Source organism: Penicillium oxalicum, chromosome I, assembly GCF_001723175.1.
Source record: "Penicillium oxalicum strain HP7-1 chromosome I, whole genome shotgun sequence".
NCBI lineage: Eukaryota > Fungi > Ascomycota > Eurotiomycetes > Eurotiales > Aspergillaceae > Penicillium > Penicillium oxalicum.
The window spans coordinates 4240325-4259171 of NC_064650.1; the positions used below are offsets into that span (position 1 = coordinate 4240325).

The window sequence follows — 18847 nt, forward strand, 5'->3', positions numbered from 1 at the left end:
CTACTGGTTCGGTTCTGTCTTGCCATCTTGGGGGCTCGCTCGGAAATTTTGGATGGGATTTTGACCAGCTCGAGGGGCCAGAATCATTTCTAGACGAGAGGTCCTCGGAGGTATTTACATCAGGTGGCCCGCTCGCCATTTGACGTGGGCCACTGGACGACTCTTCCGTTCTCTTCTGTATATACTAGAATCCGATTAGCCGCCTTACCTGTTCCGACATGGACAAAGGCTAGCCTTGACATTCTCTGGGCCTGGGACCGTTCAACATGGGTGGCCCACCGTTACTGGATATTCCACTCGTCTCCTGTACCATTGGAACCAATCCCGTTAGATCCGTTTGAAAAGCACTCCAATTTGTACAATTACGAGGACAAAGACGCAATTCTGTAAGTCCTTTTCAAAACATGTATAATTATACACATCAATCGCGATGGCTGATGCCGAGAGAAACCAACACCGCTTCTCCAAATTTTACTTTCCACGTAACATGAATGGGCTCCAAGACCCTCCACTTGCGCCAAACCGATGCCGTAATACCCCCAAGAGTTCTGAGCCGAGTGGGCCGAAATCTCCCGTAATACACCGAAATGCTTAGCCGGCGGCGTTTCCCGTCGGGCTCAACCAGCCGACTGCCATCTCGATTGCCGCCCAACTGGGGTACAGATTCTTCCCAATGTCCACCGGCGGGAGTGGAAGTCGGCTGGTCAGATAGATGCACGAGGGTTGGGAGAGGGTGTGATCAGGTGTTTAGGTCAGGCCAGGCCTGGGGCCTGGTCAGCAGGGCAGGAAGAGATGGTTGTATCGGCAGCTATTTCAGCACGACGGAGGGAGTTGGAGATGAACGATTGGATGCCTGGTCTTCTGTCGGGGTATTGTTAATGTCTACTCATTTCTTGGGCGGTGTTTGGTTGAGGTACAGCCCACAACCGCCAGAGCCTGTTGACTACTCAGTACTACTGAGTTAGTAGAGTGGCTCACTAGCTACTAGCCAGTGGCTAGTAGGAGGTGTGTAAGTAGAACTACGTGAGGTTTGTATCGATACTTATCGTACTTGGGAGTCGAGGTACTCGTGACTACTTTGCCTTGGTCCGTGCCAGCAGCTCCGTCGTCGTATTGCAGAGTCATGTTCCCAATCGCTGCTGGGACCTTGACAAATGCAGCATTACGTCTTCAGTGCGGTCTAGAGTTTCAAAGCAACCTGAGTAGGAAGTCAGGCAAACCAGGAAGCCAGTCAAGGCGCCGGACGGGGAGAAGTGGAGGCGCCAAGTGATGCTGAGGACTTCCAGTCGTGGCTCGGGACTCGGGACTGTGTGGTGGTGGCCTTGATGCCTGGTGGCCCTGGCCTCCGTCACTGCCCTCAGCTGGCCAGGATCTGCCTCTTCGCTGGCCCTTTTTACTCTCCATCCTTTCCATCTCAACTCTCCCCTCTGGTGGATTTTGTTTCTTTTCTTATTTAGCAGATTTTCTGCTCTCTGATGAGTCCCGCTTCCATACAGGTGCTACGGCAATTCTAGTCGACACCTGTCTTTTTCCCTCCCCCGCGACCCGTGTCTCTTTTTTCAAAAAAAAAACAATCCGGTACGTGAAGGAACCCTTTTCCTTGTCTCCGTCTCCTCGGTATCCTCGGCAGGGGAAGCAAAAGCCTTCCCCCCGTCGCGTCACACCGCAAGGGCGACGTGGGACACGAAGAATTGGACCTCAAGAGAAGGAGTCCGCTAATTTCGACGTGAGACGTAGTTTTTGAATCTTTAATCTCCATTTTCATCGCCTCTCTCTATCCTCCTTTTCGCCAGATCCATCTCACCTCGCAACCCACGGCAAAGAAAAATCCCGCAATGTTCAGGAATACTGCCTTGAAGGCCACCCACAGCAATTTGCTGCGTGGTGCGGCCAGCACAACCTCCCGCCGGGCCTTCGGTCTGGCCTCCACTGCTCGCAGTGCCTCCAAGACGTCGTTTGGCCTGACCACTCGTCGTCCCCTCGCCGTCATCGACCGTGCCTTCAACGGCGCTCGCCTCTATGCTTCATCGGCCGAGGGCAATGCTCCTGGAGTGGTAAGCACTGAAACACTCTTCTGCGTCGCGAAAGCGATGTCATCAATCATCAATCATCTTCCTGCGTGATGAAGAAAAAAAAATCATTCCACATCGATCGTATTTGAGAACCGACCATCCGACTAACGCGACGGCGCGAACTCTTTTTGCCCCCTCTTGTGAATTAGGACCCCAATGATTCTTTCCTGCAGGGCAGCACTGCCAACTACATCGACGAAATGTACCTTGCTTGGAAGCAGGATCCCTCCAGTGTCCACATCTCATGGCAAACTTACTTCAAGAACATGGAGGAGGGCCACATGCCCATCTCCCAGGCCTTCACCCCTCCCCCGACGCTGGTTCCCACCCCTACCGGTGGTGTCCCCCAGGACATGCCCGGCACTGGCCTCAATGCTGGTGCCGATGTGACCAACCACCTGAAGGTGCAGCTTCTGTGCCGTGCCTACCAGGCCCGTGGTCACCACAAGGCCAAGATTGACCCCCTCGGCATCCGCAGCGACGCCGAGACCTTTGGCTACAGCAAGCCCAAGGAGCTCGAGCTGGATCACTACGGATTCACTGAGCGCGACCTCGACCAGGAATTCGCGCTTGGCCCCGGTATCCTACCCCGTTTCATCACCGAGACCCGCAAGAAGATGACCCTCCGCGAGATCATCGACGCTTGCGAGAAGATCTACTGTGGCTCCTACGGTGTCGAATACATCCACATTCCCGACCGCAAGCCCTGCGAGTGGATCCGTGACCGCTTCGAGGTTCCCCAGCCGTACAACTACTCCGTGGATGACAAGCGCCGTATCCTGGACCGTCTGATCTGGTCCTCCAGCTTCGAGTCCTTCCTGGCCACCAAATTCCCCAACGACAAGCGTTTCGGCCTGGAGGGTTGTGAGACTCTGGTCCCCGGTATGAAGGCTCTGATCGACCGCAGTGTGGACTACGGTATCAAGGACATTGTCATTGGTATGCCTCACCGTGGACGTCTCAACGTCCTCTCCAACGTTGTGCGCAAGCCCAATGAGTCCATCTTCAGTGAGTTCGCCGGCTCCACCGAGCCTTCGGACGAGGGTTCCGGTGATGTCAAGTACCACTTGGGTATGAACTTTGAGCGTCCCACTCCGTCCGGTAAGCGCGTGCAGCTGTCGCTGGTTGCCAACCCTTCTCACTTGGAGGCCGAGGACCCCGTCGTGCTGGGCAAGACTCGCGCCATCCAGCACTACAACAATGACGAGACCAAGTTCGACAGCGCCATGGGTGTCCTGCTCCACGGTGACGCCGCGTTCGCCGCTCAGGGTGTCGTCTACGAGACCATGGGTTTCCACTCCCTCCCCGCCTATTCCACCGGCGGTACCATCCACATTGTCGTGAACAACCAGATCGGTTTCACCACTGACCCTCGCTTTGCCCGTTCCACTCCCTACTGCTCGGACATTGCCAAGTCTATCGACGCCCCCGTCTTCCACGTCAACGCGGATGATGTTGAGGCTGTCAACTACGTCTGCCAGGTCGCTGCTGACTGGCGCGCCGAGTTCAAGTCGGATGTTGTCGTCGACATCGTCTGCTACCGTAAGCAGGGTCACAACGAGACCGACCAGCCCTCCTTCACCCAGCCTCTGATGTACAAGCGCATTGCCTCCCAGAAGGCTCAGCTTGACAAGTACGTGGAGAAGCTCATCAACGAAGGTACCTTCACCAAGGAGGACATTGATGAGCACAAGAAGTGGGTCTGGGGCATGCTGAACGACAGCTTCGACCGCAGCAAGGACTACCAGCCCACTGGCCGGGAGTGGCTGACTTCCGCTTGGAATGGCTTCAAGACCCCCAAGGAGCTCGCCAACGAGGTTCTGCCTCACCTCGACACCGCCGTCGAGGCCAAGTCTCTGCAGCACATCGCCGACAAGGTCAGCGGCAGCTCCATGCCCGAGGGCTTCACTCTGCACCGCAACCTCAAGCGCATTCTGGCCAACCGCAAGAAGAGTGTCGAGGAGGGCAAGAACATCGACTGGGCGACCGCCGAGGCTCTTGCTTTCGGTTCGCTCGTCGACGAGGGATACCACGTCCGCATTTCCGGTCAGGATGTCGAGCGTGGTACCTTCTCCCAGCGCCACGCTGTCCTCCACGACCAGGAGACGGAGGCTACCTACACCCCGCTCCAGGACATTGGTGAGAAGCAGGGAAGCTTTGTCATCTCCAACTCTTCCTTGAGCGAATTTGGCGCGTGAGTACCCCCTCGCCCGTGGCATGCCCATGGTTTTTTTTTTTTGAAGGATTCCGATTTGCTAACGGCGTCTTTTCTTTTTCTTTCTCCACAGTCTTGGTTTCGAGTATGGTTACTCGCTGACCTCCCCCGAGGCGCTCGTCATGTGGGAGGCCCAGTTCGGTGACTTTGCCAACAACGCTCAGTGTATCATTGATCAGTTCATCGCTGCCGGTGAATCCAAGTGGTTGCAGCGCTCCGGTCTGGTTGTCTCTCTGCCTCACGGTTACGACGGCCAGGGTCCTGAGCACTCTTCCGGACGTATGGAGCGCTGGCTGCAGCTTTGCAATGAGGAGCCCCGTGTCTTCCCCTCTGCTCACAAGCTGGACCGCCAGCACCAGGACTGCAACATGCAGATTGTTTGCATGACCGAGCCCTCCAACATCTTCCACGTTCTCCGTCGCCAGATGCACCGCCAGTTCCGCAAGCGTAAGTTATGTTCCCGGTCTTTGTTGCCATGTCCGTGCTGACTGTGAATTCTCCTCCTCGATATAGCCCTTGTCATCTTCTTCTCCAAGTCGCTCCTGCGTCACCCCATTGCCCGCTCGGACATTGAGGCCTTCACTGGTGACTCGCACTTCAAGTGGATCATTCCCGACCCCGCCCACAAGACCGAGGCCATTGAGGCTCCCGAGAAGATCGATCGTGTGATCATGTGTTCCGGCCAAGTGTACGCTGCTCTTGTGAAACACCGTGAGGCCAACGGCATCCGCAACACCGCCATCACCCGTGTTGAGCAGCTGCACCCCTTCCCCTGGGACCAGCTCAAGGAGAACCTGGACAGCTACCCCAACGCCAAGGACATCGTCTGGTGCCAGGAGGAGCCCCTGAACGCCGGTGCCTGGTCGTACGTCCAGCCCCGTATTGAGACCATGCTCAACTCCACTGAGCACCACAACCGCCGCCACGTCCTCTACGCCGGTCGTGCTCCTAGCGCCTCTGTGGCCACCGGTCTCAAGGCTGTTCACCTGAAGGAGGAGCAGGAGTTCCTGGAGGATGCCTTCTCCATCCACCAGGACCGCCTGAAGGGCGAGTAAATGTGACTGTCATTTTCACTGGATCGGGGGAATCACCCGCATTCAAATATTTTGACTGGGTTGCTTTCCTATGTTCATTGGGTTTTGCCGGAAGCTAGCGTCCGATTTCATCTCTTTGTCTTCTTTTTTCTTCCCCACCATTACTCTGTGTACCGTGTACGACTTTGTGTTTATTACTACTGCATGATTTCATTTGTCTGCCTTGACCCTAGTGTATACGACCTGTCGGTGCCATCGCGCTGAAGTTGGTTTCGCTTATACCATAGACAAGTACGTCTTTTGTAAAATACACATTTCATTGATCGTTGCATGACCCTCTCTTCTCTGTTCATCCACTCGGCGTACTTGGACAGTCAAAGACAACCAAAACTAGTGCTCCCCCTCCATCTGTAGTCCCTTCGATCGTCCTGTGTACACCTGAGCGCCCAGTCACGCACACCAGAAGAGACCTGGTCGTGGCTCATAGCCATGTCGCGATGACTGAGATTACATGTTTCTCCCATTCCCCTTGCTGATTCTGTCCAGTGCTTTCTTCAAACCTCGATGTCCATCACTCATTTGCTTTGTTTTGGAACGATAATCACGAGGGAGAATCTTGTTGGCGCCTGTCGTAGCCAGCGGTGCACGCATCTGCTGATTTGCAAAATGATGAGCTTCGTCGACCATGAAGCCTTTCACCGCTCCATTGAATTACTCGACCTCGGAATGGAATTGAGCCAACCGACGCAGGGCCGACCTCGTGTCTGCAACATTCAAGTCCCGGCTATGTACCTTTCTGACGTCATGAAATCTCGAATACGACGGGAAGCTACCGGGGCTCGTGCGATTCGTGACTAAGGTTCCGGTTTGGGTGCCTCAGCCCCCAGGCATGTTGTCACTCACCTGATCCCATGTCTCTTCTCCGCACGCAAACTTTCCCGCAGACCATTACATCTTTGCGTGCTGATTGTCTGTCTTTGAACGCTGGCGCTGAGCTCAACATTTGATTATATACCGTCTCCGTCTGTGACATGCTCTAGGTCAGCATTGGATCATTTCACCCTGCCCCGGTTGCACATAACCCTGCTTCATCGCCTCACATCCTCCGGTCTCGTTGCTTCCCCATCATGTCCGGCGTCTCTTCGACCGCTCTCAATTCCCAGCAGGGCCAGGGGACCCGCCAGTCAACACGGCAGACGCGCACAAATCCATCTCGAACTTCCAAGACAACCGGAAGGTCTTCGTTTGGTCTGGGCCGTGGACAAACCGCAGAAGTGCCTTCAACGACCCCTGTGCCCCACGGCTTCTACCCAGCGCTTACGCACTTTACGGACGCGATCACTGCGCTACCACGCGAATTTCGCAGACACAACTCGCTGTTAAAGGAAGTCGATGCCAAAGCGTGGGCGCTCGAAGAAAATCTACTGCAGCTCTTGCAAATCTCCTCAGAGTCGCAACCCGTACCTCATCCTGCTCACCCGGCTCCAATTGTTGGAGGTGTAGTGCGAGAGGATGTCATACCAAAGGTGGGTGGCTGCGACTGTTCCATGTTCGTGGAGCGGCGATCTTTTGAGACTCGCTGTGACTGACACGGCCCTCTTTCTCCAGGACTTTGCCCAAGCTCCAGAATCGACCGAGAGCAAGAACCGTCGCCTCCTCTTTGATCGTGTACGACAGAGTTTGACTGACCTGATGATGACCGCCGATGAGAAGAATCACGTCATTTCAAACGCGAACGAGGAACTCGATCGCCAGGTCATTCGCCTAGACACCGTGTTTCCCTACATTGCCGGCGAGATCAGTGATGAGGCTCGTCTGGGTAGTCTGACACACTGGGCATATTCTAATAAAAGCGCAGCGAAGGCTGCCACGAATGAGCGCCCGCGTCGGGAGGCTGTCTCTCAGCGACAGGACCTCTCGCACGTACTCCACGAGGCCGAAGCGGCTAGTCGGAGCGAGGCCCGGCGGGAGGCTGTCCGCGCTCGTGCTCGAAAGCCAAACGCTGATGCAGATTATGAGGAAAGCCGTGCGCCCCGGAAGACCAACTCGGGGAAGCCCCGCGGAGAAAATGCGACGGGTGAAAACGCGGCCCCCAAGCGGCGCAAGGTTGAACGACCGGCAACCACCGAAGGAAGTGCGCCTATGGAGCGCTCGGCGAGTAACACTGGCGGTCAGCGCGGCGCCAACAAGGAAGGTGGCGAGAAGAAGAGGTCTCGCGCTCCCAATCCCAATGCGGGGGCCGCTCGCAAGAAGTATGTCCCTTCGATCTCAGGTCTATGTGTGCAAGTGTTTTCGTGCCTTCTGGGCTAACCAGGGTAATTCTAGGACCGTCGTCACTTCCAATGCAGGTTCTCCTGTTCTGGCCCCTTCGCCTCTTATTGGCACTTTCAACAATCCTGCGCGCAGTGCTGCAAGCCCTGGGCCCAACACCACACGCCCGCAGTCGTCGAGGGCCCAACAGAATGGCGCTTCAACGAACAGTTCTCGACAGCGACCCTCCTCGTCTGCTTCGACTCGCGTCAATCAGTCAAACTCTGGTATGTTTTATCCTCCTTCTGTTTTTTGCCGCGGGACGATCAAGTCTAACCTGGCACTTGCCTCAGCCAAACCGGCAGAATCAAAATCAACAGCTCGCGAACCCATCAAGAACGAACCCACCATGATCGAGTCCCGCAATCTTGAAAATGAGCCTGCAGGCCGACCCAACGTCTCTGTTGCAAGCAAACGCGAGGAAGATCGGCCAGCCGATGTTGTTGAGCCGGAATCCGTACCACCAACGGCGACAACGACAACAACAACAGTTCCACCAGCAGTAGCAACAACGACAACAACAACAACGACCAGCAAAAGTCGAAATTCCAAGACAACTACTCCTCAATTGCCCACGGTCACCGAGCCGACGTCATCTCGATCAAGACCCACGCGAGGTCAAGATCCGGCACCAAAACGTACATCCAAGAAACCCGCAGTGCAACCCGTTATTCCTTCAGATGACGAATCATTGCAGGAGGGTGATGACGAAGATGAGGAGCAAGAGCCAAGGTACTGCTATTGTAACGAGGTCAGCTTTGGCGAAATGGTGGCCTGCGATAACGATAATTGTCCACGAGAGTGGTTCCATCTATCATGTGTTGGAATGACGAAACCGCCTGGCAAGAATGGTCAGTTTTCTTTCTTTCTTTCTTTTTCTTTTTCAATTTCCTCTCTGTTTTTCATTTTTCAAAGTTGTCTCTCTGGGACCTTTTTGAATGTTTTTTCCCCTTTTGTGTCTTGACTGTGAAAAAGCTAATACCGCAACAGTGAAATGGTATTGCAATGAATGCAAAGAAAACATGCGTCGAAGTCGCAATGGGCGATAATCTTGGCTCGCCTATTCTTTTCCTTTTTGTTTACAGTCGCCAGAACTTTGGTGAGTCTTGTCGATGGTATCGGAATCGAAAGTCTGTGTGGCTTACTCGGGCACGATGCGATTGTCAGTCAATCCTTCGACAGAAGGGGGTTGATTTTGCATTGGTAAAAAAAAAGTCTTCTTTGCATCTGATTCTCCGCGCGCAAATTTCTCATGACTCAATCCATGGCAAGGGCCTTATGTCTATCTCCTTGCTTATACGACCTGCCTTCTTCTTCCTCTCCAAGAACTACCTCGCTGTCTTATATGAACTCTTTGGAAATGTAAAGTCATTTTTAAAGATAAACCCTTCCAATTCATGGTATGATATGAATGAAGCCCCGCTAAGAAACAAGTGTGAAAAAAAAACATAGCCATAAATAGGTGAATATCATCCACCAACCCCCAAGATCGATCCCTCTCTCCCTCTCCCTCCCTCTCTCTCTTCTTCGACTCGTCCAGCCACCAAAAAAACCATATCCCACATCCTACTCACATTCAACCACCAACTATCCTCTCCTCCTCTGATCCCCACCCACATGATCCATCCCCGACGCCGAAGCAGAAGCCTCCCCCTCCAATCTCCTCCTCATATCCTCAAACCGCTCCCTCTCACTCGCCCCACTCCCACTACCATCAAGCCCACCTCCAACCCCCGGCACCCCGATTCCGGATCCGGCTCGACGGTCTCGATCTCCAACCATCCAAGCGGGGATCCGGAATCCATGCGCGGCCGGGGACAGACCGGGGAGAAGTTCCGCGCGCCAGGCCATCCCGATGAACCAGCCTATTGCGGAGGGGAGGAGCATGAATGGGAATTGAGAGAGGGCGAGTTGTGCGGCAACGAGGTATGTGGTTGTTTTGTCGGAGAGGAGAATTGTTAGACTTGGTGAGGTGGGTTTTGATTCGGCGTTGTTGCTGGCGGTGCTGGTGGTGGTGGTTAAGGGCTCGGACTCGGGCGATGAAATCCCGGGGACATTGTCGGTCGTAGAGGTGGTGGTGGTGCGCGGAGATGTAGCAGACACCGTAGCAGAAGATGGGGAGGAAGAGGAGGAGGAAGATGTAGTGGTGCCGATACGGATTCGAAACGTATGCGGGATCGAGGCGTAGTACTGCGCGAGCAAAGCAAAGATCATTGCAGTCGGACCCGAAGGAAGATAATTGAACGAATTGAGAGAAAGCGGTCGAACGACAAGAGCAAGAAGAATTGGCGGGAGTAGTGTCGTATAAGGGAGCGTTGTGAGAATGAAGGTCTATCATCCAACCATCATCACGGCGTGGTCAGCTATAACCCCCCTCTACTCTCTCCCGGATGAGAAAAAGAAAGAACAAAACCATCAAACAAACTTACAGCCATTTTCCTCTTCCCCCACGCTCGCTCCACCACTCTCAAATGATACACAAGCATAGCCGCGAACAAAGCTTCCGTAGAATTGGTAAATCCAGCCCCGTGCCAGAACAGCGCGCGCCAGAATTGCGCGTAGGGCCAAAAGTGCGGGGAGACATGGATGGGCGCAAGGTATTTGATATCGAGGATGGAGAGAGCGACTGAAGAGCCGATCGTGTAGATGAGAAGAGCTTTTGTGAGTGGGGTGTTTGTGAACCCTGAGGTGAGCATGTTGAGTTGACGCGATATCTCAACTGTGTCTGGTGGGCTTTGCGGGGGTATGGGTTGATTATGATTATCTGTGTCAGTCGGGTGGTGAGGAACTGGATGGCGCCACGGGGAGAGTCCAGCTCCGGAATGCGAGTGAGTACGAAGTGGTGGAGGGGTTGAAGTGAGATTGCGGTGCGGATTGACGTAGGTATGAGGTGGAGAGGAGTTGTGAGTTTGACGATCGCGGTTCTTTTGGTTTGGGGGCAAGCTCGAGGCCAGATTGGCATCGGAGTCCGGAAAGTCCGGGGTACCTCGGCATGCCGATCGTTCATGTCCCGATTTTAGTGTGGCAAACTGACAAGAGTCCAGTACTGGAAGCGCCAAGGGAATACCGTTTACTCGATGCAATCTATGGGGAATACGAGTTTATTGCTGTACAGATAAGGTTGAGCGTCTAATGAGACCACATCCGGAGCATGCCGACCTCTCTCACTGAGACTCGCAACTGCTCGTACATGTCCGGCGCGGTAGGTCTTATTGTAGAAGGTCTCTAAATAGCTGGCGCAGCTGCCTCGCGTGCTGCTTCCGCCTTTTCTGCTTCCAAAGTGGTTCGATACCGATTGGAGGCCAGTTCCAGGGCTCGTAAAGTCGGACCAAGAAGCTGATTGACCACCTTTTGGCCACCCTCAATGTCATCCAAGTTTAACCGAGGCTTGCGCTTTGTCTTTTCGTAATACTCGCGCGCCGCATTCTTTCTCCGATCAACTTCTATTTGACGCTCCGCTTCGGCGTCATTGGCAACCGCTTTGATGCGGTCCATGGCGCGAATCAATGATTCGGAGAGCGACTGCACTTCGCCGGCTCGTTCCGGATTACCAGAAAGAAAGGCTTGCCAGAATTGATTCAGGAATTCGGTGGATGTCGCATGGGTCAAAGTCAACCGGTCGTAAAGACTAGGAGATAGCCCATAAGTATCAGACGCAGCCCTTTCGCTCATCTGCTCGCGCTGCTCGCGGACAGCCCCCAGAATCTGTGCGAATGCGTCATGGAGAGCAGCCGATGATCCCACGGGGCGCTGACTGGCTGGTGCGTCTTCCATCTCTTCATCTTCATCGTCACCTGGATCCACCAGCTTCTGAAGCGGCGCATGGCCCCCAAGTGGCAAATTCTCTGCTATTTCTGACTGGAGTGTCTTCAGAATCTCATTTGGATCCTGCTTGGCAAATGCGCGTGTCTGTTCATCCTCCTGAGTTTGGGAAAAGAAGCGATTTTGATCGCGAATGTTCAACGTGACACGGGTCTGCTCTTCATCGCCCTGCAGATCTCTAAGCTGCATGATCTGCCAGGTCTCCTCGTCGATGCCGATAGGCGCAGTCACATCCCCATCGGCCGGGGCAACGTTGGACATGATCTTCTCACTCAAACTGTTCAGCGTTCGGATGATAGGGACCTTGTCTGCACCCGAGGGCCGCATGTCCAAGTCCGGTCTGTTACCTTGGCGTTGGCTGTGATGAACTTCATTGCCAGCCAAATCCATAAAGTGCGGAACGTAGGATTCTCGAGTAGAAGCTGCATTCTCTTCTCGAAGATACTTGTCCAAGATTGCATCCGTTGCATCAGTCTCGGATATACGCTCTCCTCGCAACTTCTTGAACAGCCGACTTTGGAAGAACCGTGACCAAAACTGCTGCTCACTCAGTTTCGGGACATTCTCATCGTACACCCGCTTGACCAGCGGATGCTGAGAGAAGATGAGCGAGATCTGCTCTTTGCTGATATTCAGCCGTGTCACATTCTCTTCGACACGAGGCTTGAGTGATGACAGCACATTGTACGAGCCGCGAGTCTGCGCGCGCTCGATCGCATGCGCTCGTAATAGGTGCAGTCGGGTCGACCAGAATTGAGACATGAACTGCGCCGAGGTCAAACTGTCTGGTTTAGTTTGAATGGACTCCATAAACATTCGCTGCAGAGAAGGGTCGGCCTTCAACAAAGACTGCTGCAGCTCCACGTCCCCCTTCAGCCGGTTGTCATCATCCCACGGGTTCTTCGATGAACTCGCTGAGGATACGGCATTGGCAATTGCCATTGCAGCCGATAGTCCACCCACGCCCGCCGCACCAGGAGCTGGCGTCTGCGCAGGGGTGGTTGCCTTTCCTGCATTCATTCGTGCGCTCAATGCATTCTTGATGGCGTCGGCCTCCGCGCGGGCCAAGTCCGGGCCTGCGGTGAACAAAAACACATATTGGTCTGGCTCACTGTTAGGTGGCGCATTTGGGGCGAGGACAAATATTTTCAACATGACTTTGGGATTTGTTGCCGGGGTCTGCTTCAGGTCTGGAGGAAGGCCCATTCATTAGCTCGATCCTACTGAAGACCAAAAGTCCAGTGCAACCAGAAAGCAATACGTACTGGTGATTCCTGAGATCGTAATATTCACCCCCGGCTGCCCCGGAGCTGTTGGTGTCCAAGTGAGCGTCTGCTCATCTGGCGAAAGAGCAAGAGTGCCATCTTTCTTCTTGTATGAGGCTGCTCCGCTCGGAGAAGCCATCCTCGCGTGTCGCTACAGTTTCCACTGTCCTGAGCGGTGCAACAATGAAACCTCCCATCGAGACTATAAAAAACGAGTCCCGAGAGTAAAGTCCCAATGAAGCAGGTGAGGATCCTCGGCTTTGGAGAGGGTTAAAATAGCAAACAGAAATACCATCACTCTTCAGAGCCGCAGGGCTTCAATCTAATCATCACGTGATGACATCATCAGGGACGGTGTAGTACGCAAGTCGGTCACCAGATTGCTGGGCACGAAATACTCAAGAACATGCGAGTTACAAACCAGTGGTTCTACAAAAGTCTCTAACGGTCCAAATGTCTGTGCCGATTATCTATGAAGCACTGGAAATTGAACGGAATTCAGAATTATTTTTAATCAATCATTCATGGAGTAGGGGGGTGCGTAAGAACGCCGAAGTAGTAAATCACATGCGCCACTTCAAAGATGAGTCACGAGGAAGAGAGAAAAGCAAGATAAATGATCGCTGAAGGGACCCCTTGAATGCTTGACAGTTTCACGGAAAAACATGAGCAAAAATGAAGAGCACGAATCCAAAGTGAAGAGCTGGAATGCCGAATTTTGAAAGCCATGTTGCGCGCCGCCATGCATGGAACTGGATATCGTCATTCAAATCGTCAAAAAGGTGCAAGATAGGTGCCGTCCATGCGAGAGCAAAAAGAAAAAAAGACAAGAAAAAAAGAGCACATATGCCATGACCAAAAAGCAGGGATTCAAAAGACAATAGAAGAGCAAAGATCAGCAAGGGTATTGATGCTTTGAAGCAAGACGAGATAGGATGAGAAAAGAAAAACGCCACAACGCTTTTCCGTTGAGCATAGCAAACAGTCCGAGAAAGAAAAAGATTGGCGGACAAGCTCCAGGGCAAATCATTTCTTGAACATGTAGTGGCCATAAAGACCGCCCACATCCCCGACGGCCATGGGGATCTTGCGCATGCCCCAGCGCGCGCCCATCTTCCAGGAACGCGAACCGTCATCCACCGGCGCATTCGGCATGGATGCCGGGTCCCGCACGTACCAACCACGGCGACCAAGGTCACGGACAGTCCAGCCGACCGAGACACGCTGGGTCTTGGCCCGTTCGCGCAAGGGAGTGATGATCTTGTCGCTAAACTCAATCACCTGCAGGGGGTAGCTGTGCTCCGAGAGGAGCGTGCACGTGGTGGTGTTGAAGATCGCGCCGATGGTCATCTGGGGCACCTTTGCAAGATCAAGGTAGCACAGCGTGCTGGGGCCAACCCCCCGGGCGGCGTGATTGTCAGAAGATCGAGAAAAGAAGGAATTGACGTCCTTGACAGACAGATCCGCCGAACTGAGACCCAGTTCCTCCAAGTGCCCAGTCAAAGGCACCAAGAGCGGAACGTGATCGGAAGTGATCTTGGCACCTCCGAGGTTCAAAGAGCGAAGAGTCGATGGCAATTTGGGCAAGAGCGCCGTAACATCGTCCTCCTCCAGGAGACGGAAACGAGTCGGATCGTTCAGGAGGTTCAAGTAGAGCAAAGAGTCACAGACGGCAGGATGCGTGGTGAGGAACTCGACCAAAGCAGAACTACGCAGCCGGGTGCAGCGAGAAAGGCCCAGGTGTGTGATGCGAGCCGTTTCAGGAATCGCAAACAGAGCCGAATCATTCACCTGGGTATGGGTCAGGTCCAGATGGGTCAAGTTAGTGAGCCTCGGCAAAAGGAGGTCGAAGATCGGGGCTTGAATTGTACTGCACTCGTGGAGAGAGAGTCGCTGCAGGTTGGGCATGCTCATCGGCAAAGCCGGGCCAGCGGTCAGGGCCTCGGTGAACACCTGCGAGAAGGACTGGGTGGAACAGCCGCACAAGTCGATTGCGCGGAGATTTGGAAGGCCGATGAACAGCTTCCGCACCACATCCACGCTGAGATCACCCTCCAGGTGTTCCTGCAGGAGACATTCCTTCAGGTTGGGCAGCAGATCCAGACACTTGAGCAGAGTGCGCGAGGTCAGGTTCTGGATCTCGGCGTTCATCTGCTTGGTGCGACCCAAGCCGACAGAGGTAAAGTGCGAAAAGTCGAGACGGCGCACCAATGTACCCAGCGCCGGATAAGACGACATATGGTTGAGGGCCTTGGAAAAGATGACCGAATGAGGAAAAGTCATGTTCCTGTACAACACACTCAAAGTGGCCGCGTGCAACGTGCGCGAGGTAAGTAGGCACGATACAAGATCGACATTGCGGGGCGTGTAGCCGTTGGGTGGTAGATCAATGGCCAGGTAGGAGATGCATTGGTCTGTGGATGACGAGATATTAGCAGGTGACACAGAAGCCAGGGCCGCAGCTTATTTCATTTCCACGGCGCCCCTGGCGCGAAACTAGGCGACTTACCCAAAACCTCTGGTGGAAGCTTCTCCAAAGGCGATGTGCCTGGCTGCTGCTCTTCCTGAACCGGCTCGACCACGGCTTGCACCTCGGAAGCCTTTGGGACGTCAAGCTTCTTGACATGGTCGTGATCATGCGACTCCCACGCCCACCCCTTCGACTGCATGCTGCCCAGGTTGCGAAGATCGCCATAGCTGCGACTCAGACTCTTTCCACCGAGGCGGATCTGCTTCCAGCCCAGGAAACCACCGCAGGGACAGCAGAAATCGGGGGGTTGCTGCATTTCCTGTCCCGTCTGTTTGGGGGATTCTTTTGGAGAAGAGACGTGCTGGGTATCCACGAATGATTGCGCGATGCCTGTCAATACAGTCAATGTCATCTTAGTAAGACTTCTGTGTCAATCCCGATTCCCGGGGTGGCGAGTGGCCCGCTTGATGAGCAGGGCACCCTTTCATGTCACATACCGTCAACGTCTTCCTTGATCGAGCCAAAAGATGGGCGTCGGCGGCTGCTGGACCTAGACCCGTCCGGGGTATCGCAGGGGGATGACTCGCGCGAGGTATGGGAATCGGCGCACGGCGAGGTCGACAAGCGCGTATTGATCTGCTTGAGTGCAGGGGAGCAACCGAAGAAGAGGAAACGGAAGCCATCGTGAAAGAGGAAGAAAAAAAAAAAGAGCGGGCCCTCTGACAAGAGGTCCAACAGGGGCAGCGCGGACGATTCAGGAAAGGTCTTTGAAGTTGAGTGGGAACACAGAGCCCCAAAGAGGAAATGGGGGAAAAAAGAATATTGGTCGTCCTTCCTGGAGGTTGAAAGAACGTGCGAAATCGACAGAAAAGAGTTCGGCAATATCACAGCTTCCCCGGATTTCGAGCGCAAAAGAGTTTTCGGTCAAGCGACACCAGAGCAGGGGCGCACGAAAGGGGGGGGGGGGGGGGGGTGGGGGAAAGAAGGATGGATAGATGACTCGAGGAGGATCGCGACGGCTTAGGGCTATAGTTTTGGCCGTAGGTCGATGGGAGGGGCGGCGGGGAAAAAAAGGAAGGAAAAAAGGTAAAGCTCTTAGTCACAGAAAAGCCCGTGCCGGCGTTCCACACGCCCAGTGAGGATGGCCGTCGCCGTCAAGTGGGCACTAAACACACCCTGGGAAACGGTCGTGAGGCTAGTCGTCGGACCACCAGTGCCGACTCGCCAATGGAGTCTGGAGGCTCGTGAGACGATCCAGGGTCTGATCTGTGTTGGTGAGTGGTGTTGCAGAAGGAGAAATCACAGAGGCAGTGTGACGACTGATGACAGTCCTTGATGTGTCGGGAGGTGAAGAGGCAAAAAGATGGGGTGGGCAGAACACCGCAAATGTCGGTGGCAGTCACAGGAGACTACGTTCTATGGTTGGAGGCGATGGCTTCTTTGGGACGGCGATGGTTAAAAAAGGAAATGAGAAAAATCGAAAAATAGGAAAATGGGAAAATGGACAAAGGAAAAAAAAACAAGGTCCCTCGGGGCCTGTGGTTGGATCAATTTCGATGGATCCAACCACACGAGAGTCCTCCAAGTTGGAATTCTTGAGATGCAGAATTGGTCTGTATAGTCTCAAGTTCATCGTGGCGGATATTGAATTGCTTTCTCCGCAAGAAGAAACACACTCACACTCTGTCCCTTTTGTCTTCTCCTTTTCCCCCTCTCTTTGCTTTTTCTTCTTCTCTATACCCGTTGCCGCCCATGAGTACGGGGTCCCATATTTCTCTGTCTTACATTTTCTCCGGTGCAGGTGTCTGAATTCGCTCTGTTCTCTGTTCGCGATCAGGCAGAGACGGTGAGGAAACATTCAAGACCGACCAGAACACTCCAGCCCTCTGGATTCCTGGACTCTGTGGTCGTCCATGATCCAGGGCATCCCATCTATCTCACTCTGCATGAACAAGCTTCACTCGGGACCAAAAGAGTCGAACCCGACCGTCCGATCGCAGCCACCACTTAACCTGTCGGGCGAGAGTCGAGTGTACATTTACTGCATTATGATGATGATGATTATTATTATTATTGTAGAATGGACAATCTGATTATGTGCTCCGCTTTCCCATCTATTGGTGCTGAAAAGGGTAATCAGATCGAACTTTTTTTTCGAAAAAAGAAATAAGGAAAAAACAAAGTGAACCATAATCTTTTTTTTTGACTTTTGGATTATGCAAGCGGCCAGCGCATGGCGTCATTTGGAGTGCGACCATGACTTTCTCGAAAGCAGGGGTCCCGTCGATCAACGCATCGCAATCTGCGAGAAGCATCCCGTCAGGAATGGTACTATTGTACAAAGACTGCACGCTCCAGAGACCAAGGGAGAAGGATACAAGCGAAAATGAAGCAAAGAGGGAGACTCAAATTGTGTCCCGAACTGGCCAATCCACCGGCCCATTTGGGACTCTCGGTGGCTTTGACCCAAGTCTTCATCTCCGACCGGGCGACCCCGATTCCCAGAGGGACCCGTTCCCGCTTAAGGATTCTTATGACATAACTAAAATAGCCGCCGTTCGAGAACCCAAGAGTACACTCAACTTATCACGACACAACTTTCAAGGCTGGTGACCCTAGCCCTTAGTAGAAGGTGCCCCTCCCTCCACCTGATTCAGGTGCGTAATATCAGCTGGGATTTTCAGAGAAGGTGCCAGTGTGTTCACTTGTGGAAAGCGTGGATCACTCTGGCAATTCGGAGGGCCGACACAGGAACCTCTAATCTGTCCAGCTGGATGGACGGATACAAATGGATGCCGAGCGCATGAAATGTTAATGAACGGGTCCGTGATCCGGCTCCGGTGCTAACCATGAGAATGTCCGCGTCGGGCTAGTTAGTCAGGTGTGGAATACGCTAGTCCCTTTTTGGTCAAGTCGACTGCTAGCTCATCGAAGAAGCATTCAGGGCCAGGAGGTCCAAAAAAGAAAAATTAGTGAGAGGACGAGTCGATGAGATGGCTGCATGCTATTATTCCAGTGCACTGGCAGGGACCTCTTTCCATCCTCACCAAGTCGTGATCATTCCTCGTCACGCAACATACGCTGAGCAAACCTTAACCTTTGACACTCCTTCCTCTGTTGCGCTGACCTCTGGACACGCCCCCCGAATTACAGCGACCGGTCTGGTTCTCGGACTGTCGTTGGCACACAGTAGTATACATACGAGTACTTGTCCCGAACAGCCACCAAATGAGATTTGTGTTTACCCCAGACGTGGAAGGTCTTGGAGCTATCGTAAGGTAACCACGTCGAGGACCCCCTGCATGTGCGATTCGCTCACGCGGCCGATCATGCGGGGAACAGGCGATCCATTACCTAACAGCAATCACCTGACCCGGTCCCATGACCAGGTGATTCGTCAAACGCCTGGGTAAACATGCTCCAAACTGTTGACCAACATGCCATCCGGTCGTAACTAGGCAATCTCCTTTTTGATCAGAATTGACTTTTGGAGACTCGAATCATTTGATCCAGCTTGCATTGCTTCCAATGGTACCAAATAACAGACAAGCTGTGGTACAATTCTAGCTCTCCCTGCCATTCCACGACGATGAGGGCAACGGGCAGCGGATCCAAACATCTTCCCCCACACGTCGGTTGAGCACTCAATCTGTCGCAGA

The 18847-nt window shown here is 53.6% G+C and overlaps 6 protein-coding genes across 6 annotated transcripts; 3 read left to right on the forward strand and 3 right to left on the reverse strand.

Moving 5' to 3' along the window:
* Positions 1-1835: 1835 nt before the first annotated feature.
* Positions 1836-5342, forward strand: POX_a01388 (2-oxoglutarate dehydrogenase; the record flags this gene model as incomplete). Its single annotated transcript, XM_050110316.1, has 4 exons — positions 1836-2054; positions 2222-4266; positions 4361-4734; positions 4801-5342. The coding sequence occupies 4 exons, from the start codon at positions 1836-1838 to the stop codon at positions 5340-5342; spliced, it is 3180 nt and encodes a 1059-aa protein (XP_049974084.1).
* A 1106-nt stretch (positions 5343-6448) lies between these two features.
* POX_a01389 (uncharacterized protein) lies at positions 6449-8680 on the forward strand (the record flags this gene model as incomplete). The annotated part of the gene is made up of 5 exons (XM_050110317.1): positions 6449-6847; positions 6930-7573; positions 7647-7858; positions 7925-8482; positions 8622-8680. 5 exons carry the CDS (start codon positions 6449-6451, stop codon positions 8678-8680), a joined length of 1872 nt encoding a protein of 623 aa, XP_049974085.1.
* A 538-nt stretch (positions 8681-9218) lies between these two features.
* POX_a01390 (uncharacterized protein) lies at positions 9219-10327 on the reverse strand (the record flags this gene model as incomplete). The annotated part of the gene is made up of 2 exons (XM_050110318.1): positions 9219-9962; positions 10061-10327. The coding sequence occupies 2 exons, from the start codon at positions 10325-10327 to the stop codon at positions 9219-9221; spliced, it is 1011 nt and encodes a 336-aa protein (XP_049974086.1).
* Positions 10328-10856: 529 nt separating this feature from the next.
* On the reverse strand, positions 10857-12857 carry POX_a01391 (General transcription and DNA repair factor IIH subunit tcf-29; the record flags this gene model as incomplete). Its single annotated transcript, XM_050110319.1, has 2 exons — positions 10857-12643; positions 12719-12857. The coding sequence occupies 2 exons, from the start codon at positions 12855-12857 to the stop codon at positions 10857-10859; spliced, it is 1926 nt and encodes a 641-aa protein (XP_049974087.1).
* Positions 12858-13744: 887 nt separating this feature from the next.
* On the reverse strand, positions 13745-15600 carry POX_a01392 (uncharacterized protein; the record flags this gene model as incomplete). The annotated part of the gene is made up of 2 exons (XM_050110320.1): positions 13745-15132; positions 15228-15600. The coding sequence occupies 2 exons, from the start codon at positions 15598-15600 to the stop codon at positions 13745-13747; spliced, it is 1761 nt and encodes a 586-aa protein (XP_049974088.1).
* Positions 15601-17444: 1844 nt separating this feature from the next.
* POX_a01393 (uncharacterized protein) lies at positions 17445-17801 on the forward strand (the record flags this gene model as incomplete). Its single annotated transcript, XM_050110321.1, has 1 exon — positions 17445-17801. One exon carries the CDS (start codon positions 17445-17447, stop codon positions 17799-17801), a length of 357 nt encoding a protein of 118 aa, XP_049974089.1.
* Between the last annotated feature and the right edge of the window lie 1046 nt (positions 17802-18847).